General features: G+C 33.1%; 3 protein-coding genes and 1 non-coding gene across 5 annotated transcripts; 2 read left to right on the forward strand and 2 right to left on the reverse strand.

The window, feature by feature from the left end:
• Positions 1-3,851, reverse strand: LOC108452020 (sphingosine kinase 1). Of its 2 annotated transcripts, XM_017749751.2 has the most exons (10): positions 3,192-3,851; positions 2,984-3,106; positions 2,785-2,885; positions 2,609-2,681; positions 2,128-2,214; positions 1,930-2,007; positions 1,729-1,799; positions 1,297-1,584; positions 508-630; positions 1-375 (listed from the first exon to the last, which is right to left on the reverse strand). In XM_017749751.2, the coding sequence occupies exons 1-10, from the start codon at positions 3,511-3,513 to the stop codon at positions 184-186; spliced, it is 1,458 nt and encodes a 485-aa protein (XP_017605240.1). In that variant the 5' UTR covers positions 3,514-3,851; the 3' UTR covers positions 1-183. The 2 variants fall into 2 exon arrangements, with proteins under 2 accessions (XP_017605240.1, XP_017605241.1); XM_017749752.2 differs by lacking the exon at positions 3,192-3,851 and having other exon boundaries at positions 2,609-2,684; positions 2,984-3,007.
• Positions 3,852-4,215: 364 nt separating this feature from the next.
• On the forward strand, positions 4,216-6,216 carry LOC108450431 (uncharacterized). The gene is made up of 4 exons (XM_017748054.2): positions 4,216-4,439; positions 4,536-4,641; positions 5,355-5,478; positions 5,656-6,216. Exons 1-4 carry the CDS (start codon positions 4,312-4,314, stop codon positions 5,907-5,909), a joined length of 612 nt encoding a protein of 203 aa, XP_017603543.1. The 5' UTR covers positions 4,216-4,311; the 3' UTR covers positions 5,910-6,216.
• Positions 6,217-9,913: 3,697 nt separating this feature from the next.
• LOC108450661 (calmodulin-binding protein 60 B-like) lies at positions 9,914-14,467 on the forward strand. Its single transcript, XM_017748381.2, has 8 exons — positions 9,914-10,646; positions 11,267-11,342; positions 11,449-11,507; positions 11,969-12,462; positions 12,571-12,731; positions 12,825-13,028; positions 13,157-13,394; positions 13,491-14,467. The coding sequence occupies exons 1-8, from the start codon at positions 10,555-10,557 to the stop codon at positions 14,060-14,062; spliced, it is 1,896 nt and encodes a 631-aa protein (XP_017603870.1). The 5' UTR covers positions 9,914-10,554; the 3' UTR covers positions 14,063-14,467.
• Positions 14,468-18,109: 3,642 nt separating this feature from the next.
• TRNAD-GUC (transfer RNA aspartic acid (anticodon GUC)) lies at positions 18,110-18,181 on the reverse strand. Its single transcript has one exon. It is a non-coding gene; the product is annotated as a tRNA-Asp (tRNA).
• Positions 18,182-19,401: the final 1,220 nt, after the last annotated feature.

The following is a 19,401-nucleotide window of genomic DNA, read 5'->3' on the forward strand; positions in this document are numbered from 1 at the left end:
TTATTATTGAGCGGTGGAATCAGGATTTATCATATTATTATATATGGAAAGTTTATGACATCAAATATTATCATTTTTCCTTTCAAAATTTCAATCCCCTAAACAGACTTTTTTTAGTAACATAAAACCCTTTAAATCAATGTAAACATAAAACAGGGCTCATCTATAATCAACTTACAGGCTCTATACAGGTGCAAACAAAGTAGCTAAACCTTGATCCACGGTTATTTGAAGCTTATCGTACGCCATAGAGCACTTTACATTACCCTTGTATGTTACATTTCCCCTGGCAAGAAGCTCACCATCTGAGTCGATGATCCCTTCCTTCATTGGATCATCGATTCGAGCACCAGGCTCCAACACAAATGCCTTCACCTGTAGTTAATCACAAAGAACATGGATGGTTTTATTGCTAAAGATAGGACCATGGTTCTTCGAAATTTTATATAGAAGAAAAGTTACAAAAACCAATCCCAAGGTTAAATGGTTATCGATTAGTTAACTCACCTTAAGGTACATAACGTGTGGACAATGGACATGACTCCCATCATTCATTTTTGATAGTAATGACAGCAAGGATAATTTCGGGATGTCCTTTACGATAATCAAGTCCAAATAACCGTCCGAGAACTGCAATTGCAACCATCAAAAGAAACATGATAGTAATATTAGTCATGCATGCATGTTAGAAACATAAATCAAACAGAAAATTTCAGACCTGAAAAGTTCAAATTTCAACGGTGAAATCCATCGTGCAAGATTAAACATAATTGAAATTGCATAGAGTAAATGTGGCATGGTTGCAGGAATTTTAATTAAGAGATGAAAAATTGAAAAAGTGAGCCAGTCCTTGCTCGGCACATTCTACATAGTGTAGTAATTCTTTTGGAATCTTAGAGCTTCTAAAGTCTTGAAGACGAAACAGTCCCTTAGTGAGTGTAGCATTCTTCAAACTAAGTTTTCCTGAGCTCAAGAGGGCATCAAAATGAAGCTTCATATGCTATAGATTATACAGAATGAAATCTCAATTGCTTTGGTTTGTATTAATGGATGCTTTTAAAGTGATAAGATTAAGTCAGAGAAGAACATAGTAGTATCTTTTCTAAACTTTAGTGTCAATTCCAGTGGAGTTTGGACAAACTCAAAATTTGAAGTTAATGACACTGCAGATGCTACTTACGGGCTAAAGGCTAAAGGAAGTTGCTCATGTATAAGGCAGAGGATAGCAAAAAATTAAGACATATTTTATGGATAATAGAACAAATAATTGAATTCACAAGTTAGTGTAAAATAAACCATTGCATTGGGTGCAGCCAGGACATCTTCACTTCCCCACGGTACATTATGAAGCCAGATTGAAACAAATGGTCCGCTAATAGTCCTCCAATGCATGTTCTCCAACTTAACATCGGATCCAAGGTACCCAGGCTGTTGAGTGTTAAGGGACTCTTGTTGACTTGTGCGTGTTTCACAGGAAGGTTCACCAGAATAAATGGTTTGCTCGCCATACTCTTCAAAGCCAGGAGCAGGCACAAAAGAAACACGTCCATTGTAATGCCTTAAATATGTTATACGTTGAAGAGCCTACAGAGGAAACACAAAGACTATTCTCATTACCAAATCCCAAACGTATTTATGGAGCCATACTGGCTGTGCCCTAAATAAGGTGCTAAAGCTATATAAAAGTCCTTGTGCACAACAACAACCAGATCAGATGAAGGGATATACATAGAAATCAATACGAGCACTCCCCATCCATCTATACTTTTCAGATTCGATGTCAATGTCTGCAATCAGACCTGGAAAAAAAAACATTTGCCAAAATGTTAAAAGTGCAATAATTTTAAAGTTTGTGACCTGTAGTCAAAACCAGCCAGATGCACGCATTACCAAACTTGGATTAATGGAAGGAGGAATAATTCTACATACCCCATGCAAGCATCAAGACACTAAAAAATCTAGTTTTCCCTTGCGAGATAGTAGCTACATCCAACGAACGTGTATGCCCTGTCAGTAGTACTATATTAAGCCCAAAAATTCTTCAATCAAAATGAAATACTATTTGCTGCTCAGAGAAAGAACGAAAATAATTATGTTCTTAATGAAATAAAAGACACCCTTGTTAACCTCTGATAACAGCAAGAATGGCATTAGATGGGCTACATATTTCACCAGCTGAATCCAGCAAAGACTTCACCATGCCATTTCCCGTTCCTACATCCACAACCATATCCAATCAGATATCAACACTGTCCAAATAAGTCATTAGATAGTTTTCTAATTAAGCATGGAAAAAAAAAATCAAACCAATCAGAATCATATTGAACCAGAAAATACTGAATAGATAATAAAAATCAAATTGGCAAAGAAACTCTTTACGCGTCACATTCTGAACCAGAAAATCATTGCGAAGAGGTCCCAAAAGTGGTAAACTTTTATGAAAGAGAGGGCTTTGGTTTCAACTTACAACTAACATAAAACCACAAATTTTAAAGGTTCCAAAAATTAATAAACTCCTTCAAAGCACAATCCAAGCAAAGATTTACATTCACTAATTACATGTTGAAATTTTATCTTATACTAACATGGTGATAGAGAGAAAACGCACCAGCAGGAACCATTCCTATAGGCATCTTTATTGCATCACTCCAATCTTCTCTTTCAAGTAATCCATTTATCACCTACTAAAAGGTGGCAACAATGTTGAGATATTGAAAAAAAAAAAAAAAAAACCACCCACATTTACAATAATAATCCAATATTCAGAGAATTGGATTAACTAACCTCAACAAGGATTCCATCGCCACTAACACAAACAATTCCATCATATTTTGATAAATCCAAGGTTTTGACAACTTCTTTAGCATGCAGCTGATGTTTAGTTTCTGAAAATTTGTGATTATCATCGAAATTAATAAAAGAGAACAGAATTGTGTTAAGTTAAAACATGGATTTAATGGGGAGAAAAACATTGAATCCAAACCTATGACAGTAAACTGTATATCAGCATCTTCAAGGCAAGGTCTTACATCTTCTACGAAAATTTTAGTTGCACATTTCTTCCCTCCAAACGGGTTCACAAATATCAATAGTCTCTTTGGCCTACCTGTTACGAAAACAAAAATTGTTACGATAAATAATTCAAATTATAAAACTTGAAAAATGAAAATGACTTTCTTTTAAAATTTTACCGAGAGAATCAATATAATCACGAAGCTTCTGAGACCAGAGAGCGAGCGATTCCTCTGAGAGAGGCTCGAACACAAAACTCTGCCTCGCGATACCTCCCATGTTCGCGAAACAGAGTATTCCATCTCTCTTTTCGACGGCGACATTGACTCGGATTCTAGAACCTTCGAAGGTGAATCCGAGAACCTCCTTCTCAACGTTCAAGCACCGCCGGTCGTCATGGTTCCACCGGAGCTTCCCGTCTCTGGTGAACGTCAGGGGAACCACTTTCCCGTTGACGAGGACTCGGTCTGATATGAAGGATGAGAGGTTCTCTGGATCCATAGTGTTAACTGGTTTTCAAAATGGCTGGCATCTGGCAATTATTAATGGGAAGGTACGGTTTGGTTTGGTTGGGTTTAAGACGGCAGAGGGCGGGGATGAAGTGGGGTTGAGAAGTTTCTGATTCGCTTCGCGGTTCTTGGTCAAATCGTTTGTTGCTTTTGGATAGCTCTTTTTTTCTTTTCCACCCTCGTTTCATTGTTGATGCGGCCACGCTGTGGCGCTATTCATTTGTTTACATTACACATAATGTACCGGGCAAGACTTATGGTATGGTGATTATTTTAATTTCGTTTTTTATTCGATATTTTCATGACGTTTTTCTTGTTGATGTTGTGAATGATATTTGTCATGACGTTGAACACCGTTCGAGAAATAATATTGAATAGATTGTAGACAAATGAATCAATCACGTACAGTAAGTTTTGAACGTACCATTTCATAGTTGAAAAAAATAAAATGAAATTTGAAATGGATAATATTCAAGAAAAAAAGGGTTTCTGTTTTTGAACTGAATGGTTTTATCATTTTAAAAGTGATTAAAAGATTAATAATAAAGATTTAAGGAAATTTACCATAGAAAAAAAGGGAAAGGAGCGTGGCGGGTAATGATTGCGCCATTTAGAATTTCCGATCCGTCCACTGTCGAGTTTGTTTGGGTTGAAAGATAAAATACTGGACCGGGTTAATAACCCAAAACATGCCACGTTGAGCCCAGACCTAAAGCCTGTCTCCAAAACCTCGGCTCGTTAAACCTCACATTGCAATCTAGGGAGAGACGAAGCTGCTCTGTTTGCTGCCATGGGAGGAGAAGAAGAATACGAAGAGGAAGCACCGGTGCTACAATCGAAGCCCCGAGGCCGCCACATAAAGAAAAGAGCTCTCAAAAACAAAGCACTCTCCGTCTCTTTCAACGAGAAGGATCTCAGGTACCATACCACGCGCATAACTCGTTCTTTATTCCAACCTAGGTAAAAAGGCTAATATTTGCTTTGCTTTGCTTTGATAATTGGTGAATTGGTAAGGGATTACGTTACTGGGTTTCACAAGAGGAAGAAGAAGCGAAGAAAGGAAGCCCATAAGAAGCAAGAGCAGGCTGAACGACGCAAGCGTATTGAACAGCGCAAAAAGGTTTTCCTTTTCTTCCATCTTTTTACCTGTTTCGGACGATGCTATTGTATTTCGATTCAAATCAAATGTCTTCAAACTGCAGCTAATATTTGTTAGATTTGCACTTTTTGCCATAGTGGTTGCTTTAAAATCGAATAGTTACGGCTGTTGAAATATATCAAGGAAATTAGTTCAACGATTCTATTCCATTTCCCTATGCAAATAGAAACCAATTATCATAGGCATAGCCACTCGGAAAGGATTGTCACCATTAATCTGCCAATGAGATTTGAATAACAAGATTGGGAGAAACCTTGTTCTTCCTTTTCATTCCCACCTTTGCAATGAAATTAGACTTATGTTGCTCCTATTCTTCATTTTCTCTAAAGAATTCATGTCCAATGCTTGTAGCAGACAAACATTCAAACATGTGTACTGGTATAGATTCTTCAGATATATGGGAAAAACTTAGAAAACATTAAGCATTCTGTGCAAACACATACCAATATTTGACAATCACCCCCCGAGTTCGAGTAACATAGCATTATACAAGGAATTGGAGGATCTCTCCAGGAGTTCATGTATCTGCTTTTAACCCTAGTGGATTCAAGCATTTAACTTTGTGTGTTATGTTTGCTGCATACAGAGTCTACTTAGTTTTATGTTTGTATTTGGCTTTCCTATCTAACTTGAAAACAATCCGAAGTTACTTCTTTGGTTGGTGAAATCATCAGAGAAAGTTAGAAAAAGAATTTGCCCTATATGGGGGAGCACTTCCCAAGACAAGCTCGGGACCTGATGGAATTGATGAGAACAACGAATATGATGAACAAAGAGAGCCAATTGCATCAGTTTCTGGTATATTTCTAATCCTACAGACTGATGGATTCACAAGCTACTATAATGTTTATCGACTATAGAGGACAATGGTTTTCTTTGCTTTCAATCGCTATATTGCACTGGCATTTTTATGATACAAAGCTCAAACGTATTGCTTATCTTATTATGTGGTCGGCTTTTGTTTATCTGTGGAAGGGACAACTATGTATGATGGTGGAAACATGACAGTCACTGTGATTACTAGTGAGATTTCTCGTGAGGAAGAAGATTTCACTAGTGCAAAGACTCAAACTACGATGCTCAGATCAGTCGGAGATAAAGTTGATAAAAAACTCGCCTTACCTGTGAGCAAAAGTAAACCCCTCAAGAGAGTTGCTAGACACAGACCTAAGCCACCAAGTAAAAGAGAGAAAAATAAGGGGAAGAAAAGGAGCAAGAACTCGCATTGACTTCTAAATCGGACAAATTTTTCAGTAGACATGGATACTTGATGTTATTTTATATGGAAGGGTGTAATGCAAAGTTTTAACAGCCCGGATGGATTGGCGATCTGGGGGTGACCCGTATGTTGTCTCTATCCTGTTTCTTCTCCTACTGCCTAGTTTGAAGTTTGGTTCAATGGGAAAACTCCCACTTGCAGTGTATGAATATTTTCCCTTTTGCGTTCAAATATTGAAGAGATTTATTTTTGTTCCACCACCCACTTGAATGCATTTCCAGACTCCCTACATCAAAAGTATCAAGGCTTTTGCTTAATTACTCTGTTTTTCCTCTCTTCAATTAAGTAATTACTTTGGCTGAAGATAAAAATGGCCATAGGAGGTAGCTACTACACTTTTCTTTGAAATACATGCTGAACAAGATCTGCAACGCATGATCAAAGACATCTTTTAAAAAAATAATCTAACCATGGAATGATACACTTTACCATATTCCATTTTTTTTTTCTCACTAGTGAATTATTTTGAAAGATTTTAACTCGTGTACCTTTAAAGAATTATAACATAAAATCAAATCGATCCAAAAATTCACTTACACACTTGTTGGAATTTAAGATTTATACTAGCAATTAGAAATGAAGGGATTCATTGTTTTGCAAAAAAAAAAAAACACATTTCCAATCATTCTTAATTTCAACATTAAGAAAATTGATTCCTCTAAAAAGAGTAGAGCGATTTTGAAAGCAAGGAACTAAGAATAATTAATTATAGTGTTAATATTTTCTGTCAATTAAACAAAATTTTAATTGGTATTAATAGCAAATTTAGCTTCCAATTTTTATATATTATCTACAAATATTGACCAAATGTGTAAATATTGAAAGCTAAATTTATTATTATACCAATAAAAATATGTACAACAAATGAAAACTTTAATATTGTAATTAATTGTCATTAGTTGCTCACTTTTGAAATTGACAATGATTAAATTGATCTAATTTTTTTAAAAGACTAAATTGCTTAATATCGAGATTCACAATGTTTTTTTTCTATTGAGAGTGAAATATTATATTTTATATATACACTATTACAAGTAAAAAAATTCAACACAATTTTTTACATTTGGTAACATTAGAAATTTTCACATATTAAATTAATTTTCAAAACAAAATTTTCATATTAATATCACTGATATTAAAGTTTATCCACATTTAAATTAATGCATATAATCTAAATTCAAACTTATTAAAGTTTAAATTATTATGTTTTAAAAACAATATATAATATGAATTAAAATTTATCTAATCTTATTAAATTAATAAGATCTCTAATTAAGTTAGCGTCACAGATTAATCATGTGTCAACTCGATTAGAAAATTATTACTATACCCTTTTATTAGATGATTACTATTATTATTTTAATAATTTCTTTTATCTTCTCTTACTTTTATATTTTTAAAATAAAATAATTAAAAATTCACATGAATTTATGTTTAATGGAGTTATGAACTTGTGTATGCAATGTTGGATATAAAATCAATTACGTCTTGTAAACAAAACATTAAGGGATATTATCTCATTAAGTCCTTTTGTGTTTTAACATCTTTCTTTGTGGAATTTCATCTCACCATTTTATTTATGTAGTCCTCTGTATTTATCAATGGATTTAAATTGAGGCTTAATTAAAATACAAATTATGCCATTAAAATTTTCAGTGTTTTATAATTTCTTTTAAAAGTTCTATCTCAAAATTCATTTTGTAGTTGTCCATCTTATTTGAAGCTTAATTTTTTATTAAAAAAATTGCAAAATAAACCCTCACATATTTTATTCATTTTTAAAATTTAACATCAATACAATTAATAATGAAAATATTCATAGTATTAAATAAAAATTTTTAACTAAACATATATTTCTTATAATATTCCTAAACAATTCCTTTGAATATTATTTCCTTTTTATATATTAAAATTAGTGAAAATAATAAAATAATTCTTAAATGCATTAAATTAATTACTTTTTCCCTTAGTGATGGAACTGAACTAAATATTTTGGATCTTTTGAATTAATCGCAAACATATTTGGATAATATCAAATATAACTCCACATATTTGCTAATTAATTTGTGCATATTAAAATTTAGTGAAAAGCAATAAAATAATTCTTAAATGCATTAAATTAATAATCTTTTGAATTAATTCCAAACATATTCAGGTACTATCAAATATAACTTCACATATTTACTAATTTAAAAATAAAAAATAAATTAAGAAAAAATTGAATAAAAATAATATGAAGCATGTTCAATAATTTAAGGAAATTTGTATACTTCATTTTTCACCTTACAAATAATGAAGTTGCAAACACGTATAATTTTTCAACATAAAATTAAAAAAATAAACTAAAATTGATACAAATCGATCATAAATCATAATATAAACTATCAAGAATGTAAAAGTTAAAATGTATTTTTAAAATTTTTTCAATTATCATATTTTCAAAATGTTAGAAATTTTGCAATAATTTTTAATAAATAAGTGTAATACATTTTGAATTTATATATACAATCAAAACTGTGCATTGCACATGAAGACAAACTAGTGTATATATATATATATATATATATATATACTATAAGGTTGTTATGTTTTTAATGTGTTCATATTATAAAAATTTGACATGTTTTAAGGAAAAAAAGCATTTATAGAAGAAAAATTACAATATAAACCCTAAACCTTTTTATATAATTTTTAACGCTTTACAAGTTATATTTTGTAATTAATCTTTCTAATTTACAAGTATTTAATAATTCAACTTATAATTTTACATAATAAGTGAATGTAAATTGCTTCCTATATTCAATTATTAATAATGTTACAAATAAATTATTGGCGGTCACAAAATTAAATTTAATTAGTAATCTATATTCACTTATTAATAATTAAAACTAAGTTAGAAATATTTGTATTTAATAATTTAAACTAATTAATAATTTGTAAGTGATGAGATTTTGACTTCATAATATTTACATTACAGTTTGAATCTAGTACGGGATAATATTTATATGAAACCTTCACAGATATCCTCATTTATTTTAAGATCTAAACCTAATTCAATTTAAAATGAGTGATTCATATAAAATAAAACTCTCCCAATAATATTAGCTATACTTTAAAATTTAAACTTAAGAAAAAATCCCTTAAGACTTCTAGCTTTTGATTTCAACCAGAATTTTACCTAACCTTTTAAAATAATTTTTTTTCCGACATAATTGAAGTTTGTGAAAAGAATAGGTCTATCTGATCTGATAGTCATTATAATTTGGTTGCATGACTGATCCCGTCCCGGGTGTTTTGTCTGGTTGAGAATAAATGGACCAAAAATGCTGCCTTTTTTTTAAAAAATAGAATAAAATCTGTCCGAGGTCTTTGATGAAATGATAGAGGAAATGATGGTTAGGTTTGGCCTCTGTTACCTTTTAACATAAAATTTTGCTTAAACCATTACAATGGATTGGAAGCTAGTTAACTAAGCCAGACAAAACAGCCCCCCTCATGATTAATACCACAAAACAGATCCCCCAATGATTAATACCTATGTGAAGTATTTGATTATGATTAGGTTAAAATTTGTCATAACCCTTGTACTATTTGAAAGTTAAAAATTTTCTCCTTGTATTTTTATTTTTAGAATATTATTTTTTATTTTTAAATTTTAAAATTTGAGTTTAGTTATTAAATTTTAAAAATTAAATTAAAGTTTATTATAACATATTATTTTGGTTACATAGTTATGAGGTGATTTTTTTTTATAAATTGTTATACCAACAAAATTAACAAAATAATTTAATAATATTAACAGTTGGACCTGAAATTTAAAATTTGAAAAGTAAATGAATTAAATTTATAAAATTAAATATAAAGAGACTAAATTATAAATTTTCAAAAGATAGAGGGCTTATAACATATTTTAACTTTATGTTTATTATGTATGGATAATAGTGATACGGAAAATAAACCTGTATGCGAAATCGACAGAAATTCAAACAATTTCGTAAACGTAACAGTGCTGATCACGTACGTATACGAACCAGCAATCATTAGTCCTAACTACGAAGTTGAAATTAACCGCAAATAATTACAAACAAGTACAGCGTAGAATCGAACGGTTCTGTAAAAGAAGGGAAAAAAAAAGAACCACGAAGATCATAGCTGAGCGGGGACGACCGTGCGAATTTTGTAAAGAGATTCCTAAACAGATTAGCCACAGTGCCAAAGCCATCACTGTGAGTAAACACAACATTGTCCACAACGCAATAACAACAACGAAAGTTCGCCGACGTTTCCTTGAACCTTCTCTTCCTAAAATCCAATTCCCTCGCTTTTCACTTTACTCCTCCTCTCTTTTTCTTTTTCAAAAAGGAAAAAAAAAAGGAGAGAGAGAAATTTTATTCTCTTTTTTTTTTTTGGGTGGATAAAAATCGAATCACCTTTGAAGAGAAAGAGAAGTGTTTTTCGAGTTTGGGGTTTTGTTTTTTTTGAGAAATGCAAAGTTCAAAATAAGCTAGGAGAAGAGGGAAAAGAAAGAGAGAGAGAGGTGTTTTGTTGTGTTAGTAGTTTCTGGGCAACCAAACAGGGCTGAGTTTGAAAAAAAAATGCAAATGAAGTATATGGCGAGAGAGAAGAGAGGTTTAGATTCGAGTTCTGGTGATGAAGGGCCTGACAGGAAACGACCTGCTCTTGCTAGGTCTCTTCACTCTCTTCTCTTTTCTCAAATCAAACATTTTGTTGATTTTGTATTATATTTATTTATATTGGGTGCAATGTGGTTAATGTAAGGATACAGTTTTAATTGAATTCCGAGTTCAGTAAATTGAATCTGAAACATGCTATGCATTAAATGGTTTACTTTAGATTCTGTTAGACGTTATTGGAATTTGGAATAGCCAATATATATATATTTAGACAAAAACTCTTAAACAGCTTTCTCAGGGAATAAAATCTATTCTTTTAAAAGAATAATTTTGGATTATTCTGGTTTAATTATATATAAAATATAAAGAGCATGGAGACCATAGTTGTGTTGTTTCATTACGAGCCAAATGAAAAATGGGGCATGGGTGTTAGTGCCAGTTGCAGTGTTTTGACTGACCGAGCTTAGTAAAACCATAAAAAATATAAAATAAAATAAAAAAAACCTGTCTTTCTTGCCTCGACTTTGTTTTTTTGTAAAATATATGAAAAACGAGCAACTTTACTACCGAGGAATCAAGATTTGATGCATAGTTTTAAATGGTGTTTGGGTTCATCCTTGTGTCAAGCTGCTGCTAGGTTTTTTGGTAACATAAAGCTTTGACATTGATGCAGTGTGATTGTTGAAGCACTGAAGGTGGACAGTCTGCAGAAACTTTGCTCATCATTGGAGCCTATTCTTCGGAGAGTTGTAAGATTCCGTTTTTATTCTTCTCTTTTGATCTTCTTTCCATATTCTCATTTTGAAGCTGATGTTCTATAAACTCAAACACTTCTGGTCTGGGTAATATGAACAGGTCAGTGAAGAAGTGGAACGTGCTTTAGCAAAGCTGGGCTCTGCCAAGCTTTCGGCTAAGTATGGAATTCCTTTTTTTCATTTTTGGTTCTAAAATTGCAATAATAATACAAGAAGAAAATGGTTTCAATACTTTTGGAAAACTTTCTTTTTAATCATTGCTCTATCTCCCAATAAAATTTTATTGCAAAAATAATCAGGTTTGGAAAAACACTTACATTGTACTAGCGCGTTTGGTTTTTCTTTCACTTATGTGCCCCATCACTGTTCATCTAATCACAACATTATTGCCTATTATAAACCCGTTGGTTGCATTCATTCTCATGTTATTTGGCTTCAAATTTCATCTCTTCTTCTCTTGATTATTCAGAAATCTGGTGACAGTTGCTCCTACTGATGCAGTTTTTCCCCGCATTGTTCCAATTAATGTGTTTTCCCGTTACCATTAAGAGTATTTTTGTGAGGAGTTTTTGATGATTCTGCATTTATTTTTCGTACTCACAATGGTTTAGAAAATGCAGGTCTTCTCCTAAGTGGATAGAAGGACCTGATGGAAGAAATTTGCAGCTGCACTTTAGATCCAGGTTGTCCCTTCCTCTGTTTACAGGAGGGAAGGTCGAAGGGGAGCAAGGTACCGCTATCCATATCGTCCTGGTCGATGCAAACACCGGTCATGTCGTAACATGCGGTCCCGAATCCATAGCCAAGCTTGATGTCTTCGTGCTCGAGGGTGATTTTAACAATGAAGATGATGATAACTGGACTGAAGAAGAATTTGACAGTCATATCGTCAAGGAGCGTGAAGGGAAGAGGCCACTACTAACTGGAGATCTGCAAGTAATGCTCAAGGATGGTGTAGGAACACTAGGGGAGTTGACATTTACTGACAACTCGAGCTGGATTAGGAGCAGGAAATTCAGGCTGGGGCTAAAGGTTGCCCCTGGTTGTTGTGATGGTATCCGTATTCGTGAAGCGAAAACAGAAGCCTTCACCGTTAAGGATCACCGAGGAGAATGTGAGTGTTCTTAAATTTGGTTATAAAACAAAGCATCCGTATTTGTGCAGTGAAAACAGACTTAAAAGCCAGTAAATTGTCTATTTCCTTTTTGTTTTCACTTAACAGTATATAAGAAACACTATCCACCTGCGTTACACGATGAAGTGTGGAGATTAGAGAAGATTGGCAAAGATGGGTCGTTTCACAAGCGGCTCAATAAAGCTGGGATCTTTACAGTTGAAGACTTTCTACGACTTGTGATTAGGGACTCGCAAAGGCTGAGAAATGTAAGGCTTCTTTGTCTCATCCTCTAATCTCAATCATATTTTAATTCTTCTTCTTCTTCTTTCTGTAACTAAATTTTGACCCATTTCTTGTAGATTCTTGGAAGTGGAATGTCTAATAAGATGTGGGATGTTCTGGTGGAGCATGCAAAAACTTGTGTTCTAAGTGGGAAACTTTATGTTTATTACCCTGATGATGTGAGGAGTGTTGGCATAGTCTTTAACAGCATCCACGAGTTGAGTGGCCTAATTGCTAATGGACAATTTTATGCAGCTGATTCTCTTGCAGACAACCAGAAGGTAAGTATATACTTGCATTCATCTTCAAACCGGTTCAGGCTACAGAAGAAAATGGAACGTTATCTACTACTCTTAATTTTTACTATATGATAATTAATTGAAATGGCTTTGTTTTTGGCTTCTTGCAGGTTTACGTGGATGCTTTGGTGAAGAAAGCATATGAAAATTGGATGCATGTTATAGAGTATGATAGTAAATCTCTGCTAGGCTCTAAGGAAGATGACAGTGCAGGTCCTTCACAAGCCAATGTTCCAATGGATCCACAAGGTTATCCAATTTCAATCAACCAGCAACACACTCTACCAACCCTGTCAGTTCCAGTTCCTTCAGAGCAGCCTCCTATAGATTCTAGTCTAAATGTTGGAGGTAATGAAATTTTCACTTTTTATATGCTGTCTGCTGTTCAGCTTGTCCGACTGCTATATATTAAGTTTGTCTTGACTGTGTTGTTTGTCTCCCTAGGTTATGACGATAGTATGGCGGCGAGAATGTCAATGCAATCACAAAATGTGCATCTTCATGCTCAGAATCAGTTCAGTGGCTCTTCATTCACTCTACAAAATCCTTTGGTCAGTGGTACACACCAGGTCCAGGTTCCAGGACATGACAATGAGCCAGCTCTTGGTCCATGTCAATCGTCCATGCCAGGTTTCCACGAGGGCGGGACATCACACATTCCTACTTACAAGGGAATCGATGATTTCTTCTCAGAGGAAGAGATTAAAATGAGAAGCAATGAAATGCTTGATAATGAAGACATGCAGCATTTGCTTCGTATCTTTAACATGGGAAGCCATTGCCATGCTACTCCTCCTCCTCCTCCCTTTAATGCTATTGAAGATACTCATCCGTATCCCTCAACATATATGCCGACCCCATCCCTGGCTTACGGTTTCGATAATGATGCTTCACGTTCGTCAGGCAAAGCCGTAGTGGGATGGCTCAAGCTTAAGGCAGCTCTGAGATGGGGCATCTTCATTAGGAAAAAGGCTGCTGAAAGACGAGCACACCTCATCGAGTTAGATGATTCGTAGATTATATCTATAGGCTCCCAAGTCCAACCAAAGCAAGAAGGACTCAAAAGACATTTAGGTTTGTTGGCAGGGTCTGGCTGCCATCAATGAAGTATTCCTGTTTGTACATTTCTTGTCTGTACAGTATGCTTCCATCCTAAACTAGTAAGGTCACAATCCTGGTGGAGGCTAGAAATGTTAGCAGATGTAACAGATGTATGTTACTAGTCTAAGACATATAGATGACCAGCATCTATTGTTTTATGTTGAGGTCTAACGAAATAAAAACAAAGTAAGGCAACGTTTATTTGTGTTAGTGATAAGTGATAACATTGCCTGAGCAAAATCTCACTGCTGTATAAATTAATGGGACTATGTTTTTATTTACCCTGCAATGGCGGTTCATAAAAGGGACCAAAAAGAAAAGGAGTGATATTCGTTGTGGCAGTTATGGAATTTTATAGGGCTAAACACGTTATCCACGAGTGCATGGATTACTACAGACCAATAATTGCGAGTGAAATGTAATAATTCGAGGATTGAGGAACGTTGACGTGGGAAGACGTTTAAACTTTAAAGAGAGTGAGTCCAAGTATAGTTGAGAACATGATGTGCGGATCTGGTCCCCCACAGGACAGGAGATTCCAACTCACCCTTTCATGTCTTTTCATTAGTAGTTTTCAATGGATATCGTCGCCTCTGCCATTATCCCATCGCTCTCTTGTTTTCTTCTGCCGTATGCAAAACAGTAAGGACTCGTGTATGCTTTGATGAAACGACATGGATATCTACGGTAGGTTCTGCTACCCATTTTACTTTGATGAAAATCTATTGCTTTGTTTCTCAGTTCTACGCATTTTACTTTTTGTTAATAGATTTTTTTATATCTATTAACAGGGGTGAAAGTAAAAAATTTGGATTCTGGGTTAATTTTTTAAAATTAAATGTTTATAAAAATTCATATAAACTAATATGTTCTTTCTCTACATCACTGATAGACTTTATTTAAAAATATTTTTTATTCATGTAATAAATTTAAGTCTTTAAATACATAAAGGTTTTCATCAAGTCAACATACAATTAGAATTTTTTTCACAAAACAAAAATCACTTTGCTTTTTGGTGTAAGAATACAATATTTTAAGCACAAGATTCACAATAATCATACTAGCAACAACAATTTTAAATAAAAGTTTAATTTCTAATCAATATTAAAAAATTCAAGATTATAAATATAATTATTTCAAGTATTTATAAATACAATCATTACTAATTTCTTTAAGGATTTGTATTAATCAGCCTCTAAAATTATTATTCGATCACGATGCTAGTAATCTCATGTAAAATTAATATTCCAAAATCATTCACTAAATGAAAAACTCAATCTTGCAAAAATAACTCCTAATTTATCATAAGAAAAACTAGAATCTTAATATTTTTTTAGATATTAATCAATAAGGCATGAAAAGAAAAATTAAGAAAGAGTTGTTACTAAGTTAGACAGACCAACATGAAAATATTGAAAATTTGAACATCTATCTTGTAAAGATATTAGAGAGAGCGAGAATAAAAAATTTTGAGAGAAAAATTATTTGTGTTAGAAGAAAATAAATGGATTAGAGATTTTAGATTTTAATGTGGGAAGAAATTTATTTATTTTATATAAAATAATTCCTTTTCAATTTTTTTTATGGTCAATACATCAATTATATATTTTTGATGGGTTTGATAAACATATTAAATCCAAGTTAAATTTAGAGTGAACAAAGTTATCCTAACTTCCACAAAATTGGAACCAAGACAACGAGAATAGTTGTACGGTCTCAATTTGAAATTTACTACCCAAGAAACATGAAAGGGAGAGAGGAGGTAACAGGTGATTTGCATCATTGTGATATTGGATAATGTACTTGGTTGAAAATAATCCATTGAATTATTCAACATATTATACTTAAGAGGCTGTCAAATGAAATCTACTGCTTAGATTAATGGCATGTCTTATTCTGAGCAGCTGAGTTCCTGATCAGCTCCTATTTAAAAGCCTCCATGAAACAGACATGTATGCATGGCCCTGTGTCCCTACAATGGCATCAAATTCTTCTGCAGTTTTACTTTTTCATTTCTTTAGCCCCAAAAAGAAAGGGAATTATTCTTATGCTAATAACCAGAAGCTAGAGTAGCGTAAAGGGATGGACTCTTTTCTTTTTAAACCTTTGCATCCATTTTTTTTTTTTTTTACGAAAGCTCAAAGTTTAGCACTCGGAAAAAGTGTGTAGCTACTTTGAAAATAGAACATGCTTTGTCAATAAGCTGTGTGGACAGTACATTATCCTTTTAAAATTCAAAATACCTTAAAAAACGATAAATATCATCTTCTACATGCATGCAGATAGACAAAAGTCGGAGGAGGTAGCAGTTATTCGGTATCTGATTCTCAAAACAGCATCTTCATCCACTATGTAGACCATGGCGCGCCTTCTTAAATACAGCAAATGTATAAGCTCTACACCTGCCCTTGGATTCTTTGGTATAGGAGATGTACAGATTTCAGATCCTTCATGTTTGCCTGACAGGATTGATCTATTGCTTAAAAGAAACTCGAGGCCTATCTACTTGGATTCTGACTCAAATGTAAACACCACAGTAAATTATATTTTTATCAGGACAATTATTGTAAATCCTTAGCAGTCGGTACATGAGAATTAATTTCAACCATTTATATAATCCAATCAGTACGGTTGGATCTGGGTAGCTCAATTATAAATACAGCCCTTACATTTTTTTAGTTAAGAATATTTTTAAAAATATTTACTCAAACACTTGGTGCGATTTGTTAGATTAAAGTTTTAGCTCTATAAATGCTAACAACGGAGACTGAAAATATTAAAGAAAAAGATGATATGGTGTGACCAAGAGTAAGCAGAGCAATAATAATAAAGTTATAGGTAATTTTGTAAGGTCTAAGGACGTGAAGTGCAAAAAATTAACAGATGTCAAACCATGTAAAAGCTATAAATTTATTTTGAGCTTACAGTGATATTGAAATGTTCAAGGCACATTAGACAAAGGTAATCGGGGTTCACATACCTTGCTCCTGACCCTTTTTTTTTTAAAGAATCGGGAATAGACACACAAGGAGCCCCTAAAGTAAAACCAAGCTTTTCACCTTAAATAAAGGTGATAACCATCAGGAATAGACAACAAAATAGCTTCCAAAGGAGCAGAGTCATCAGCACTATGCATTTTTCCCCCTTTCATATGTCTTCAGGTCATTAGCGGTATCTGAGGAAGAGCCACCAGCTAATCGGAACGAAGATAAAGAAAATAACATGATGCTGACAATGTTTTAGTGATGATAATATGAAATTATATATAAATAGCATTTACAACTTTCACTTAAACATGGAAACAAATAAATGTTTGACCTAGGAGGAGAGTACCTTGTAGTAACTGACATAAAAAATAGCTGAAAACATAGATGCTGATAAAGATGGGAGAGCAAATACTGGAGCCGCTGGCCAGTTTTCTGGTTGAATACCGTTAAATGAAAGGAATGCAAATAAAAGCAATCTCCAAGAGTGATGTTGCTAGATATATTAGCGGGATTCCATTTAAGACCCAGTTTCTTGGAAGCAAAGGGAGTAAAAAGGAAGGTGGGGAGATAGGCAGAGGATTGTGTAAAAATAATGTCCTCCTTTGCAAATGGTAGTCTTGCTAATAGATTACTTAACAACACATTAAGTTGTCTTAACTTAAAAAAACATTCCCATATATCTGCAGGAGTCGGTGCAAATAGTGTATGCTTCAGCATCTATAACTCAGATGCATGCAAAAAAATTCATTCGCCCATGCCATAAGTATATACGGGTAAATCAACTGTCACTGAAGGTGTGTTGATGCAAAGCAGGCAGACTTATCATTCAAAGTCATTGTTCATAAGCAGTGCAGTAGTGCATTTGTACGCTCTGATTGGCGATTGCTCAAGAACATAGTTAATATATGTAGTCTCATGCTGTGTGAAACACTTGTAAGTATCAAAATAAGAAAAACCCAAAAGAGTAATAAAAATCGCCGTTGCCGGGGATCGAACCCGGGTCACCCGCGTGACAAGCGGGAATACTTACCACTATACTACAACGACTCAGTTGTCAATCTGGTCACATATTAAACTTTTGTTTGTATATTCATGTAAACAACAATTCTCTTGAAAACTTTTATGAGTACGATGCTCTGAGAATAATAATTAGTAATAACTTATAATCTAAAGAAGAACCAGACAGGAAAATAAGATTGAGGTTTAACAGAGTTTAAAATTTCAAAACTTTTTCTTTCTAGGGGATAATTTTTCGAGTTACAATTTGTTCATTGTAACCCATAAATATTTTTAACAGTTATTTAGCACTGAACCATGTGAAATATTAGTCCATTTGACTGACATATGTATCCCCAATCCATTTTTATATGTAATAATTATAAAATTAGATTCTTTTTAAATTATAAAAGAAGAGTAAAACTTTAATCATAATGATTAGCACAATTCAAACTTAAACCACATTTAAAATAGTGTAAATTCTCTAGCCATCACATTATAGGATTCCATAAAAATAGGCTTTAAATCTTTTCATTTAAAATTTAATAATACAATATATTTGATACACAAAGCTGTAATGAACCAAACCGTGCCATATGGTTAAAAGTAAGTTCTAGAATTTATTTTTAAATATAATTATATGAATTAATACATAATAAATATACTGTCAATATTCCAAACTTAATCATATAAACCCAAACAATCTTCGCAATTAGAAATGTTATGAGAAAGGACCATAAAAGTGCGGGGCCTGGCCTTTATATTCCTACCTAAAAGTAGGGCCCTAACTCCCAGTGTCTAGCTAAACCAAGGAAGTATGGTTTTCAAAATTCAGTTTATGGGGTCTCTGTACATATTATTTGGGCCTCACTCACAGTCACTGCCCTAGCTCAGACCCGCTATGTAATAGCATGCATATTGATTTTTTTTCTGGGGGGCATTCAATGTCACTGTCTCAGATATGCAGTAAGTCTCTATTTTTCATAAATTTAAAATTTAATTATTGTATTTTTATTTTTAAGAATTTAGTCCTTTTACTTTTTAGATTTTAAAATTTAGGTTCAGTTGTCAACTTGCTAAATTTGCTAACGCGACATTTGGAAATACTAATAAAAATACTCACTTGATAACTATATAATTAAGAAAATGATATTGCAATAAACCAAAATTTAACAAAATAATTTTAGTTTCATAATAGTTAGATTTATATTTTAAAATCTGAAAAGTAAAAGACTAAATTTATAAAATAAAAATATATAAATTAAATTATA

Source organism: Gossypium arboreum, chromosome 5, assembly GCF_025698485.1.
Source record: "Gossypium arboreum isolate Shixiya-1 chromosome 5, ASM2569848v2, whole genome shotgun sequence".
Lineage (NCBI taxonomy): Eukaryota > Viridiplantae > Streptophyta > Magnoliopsida > Malvales > Malvaceae > Gossypium > Gossypium arboreum.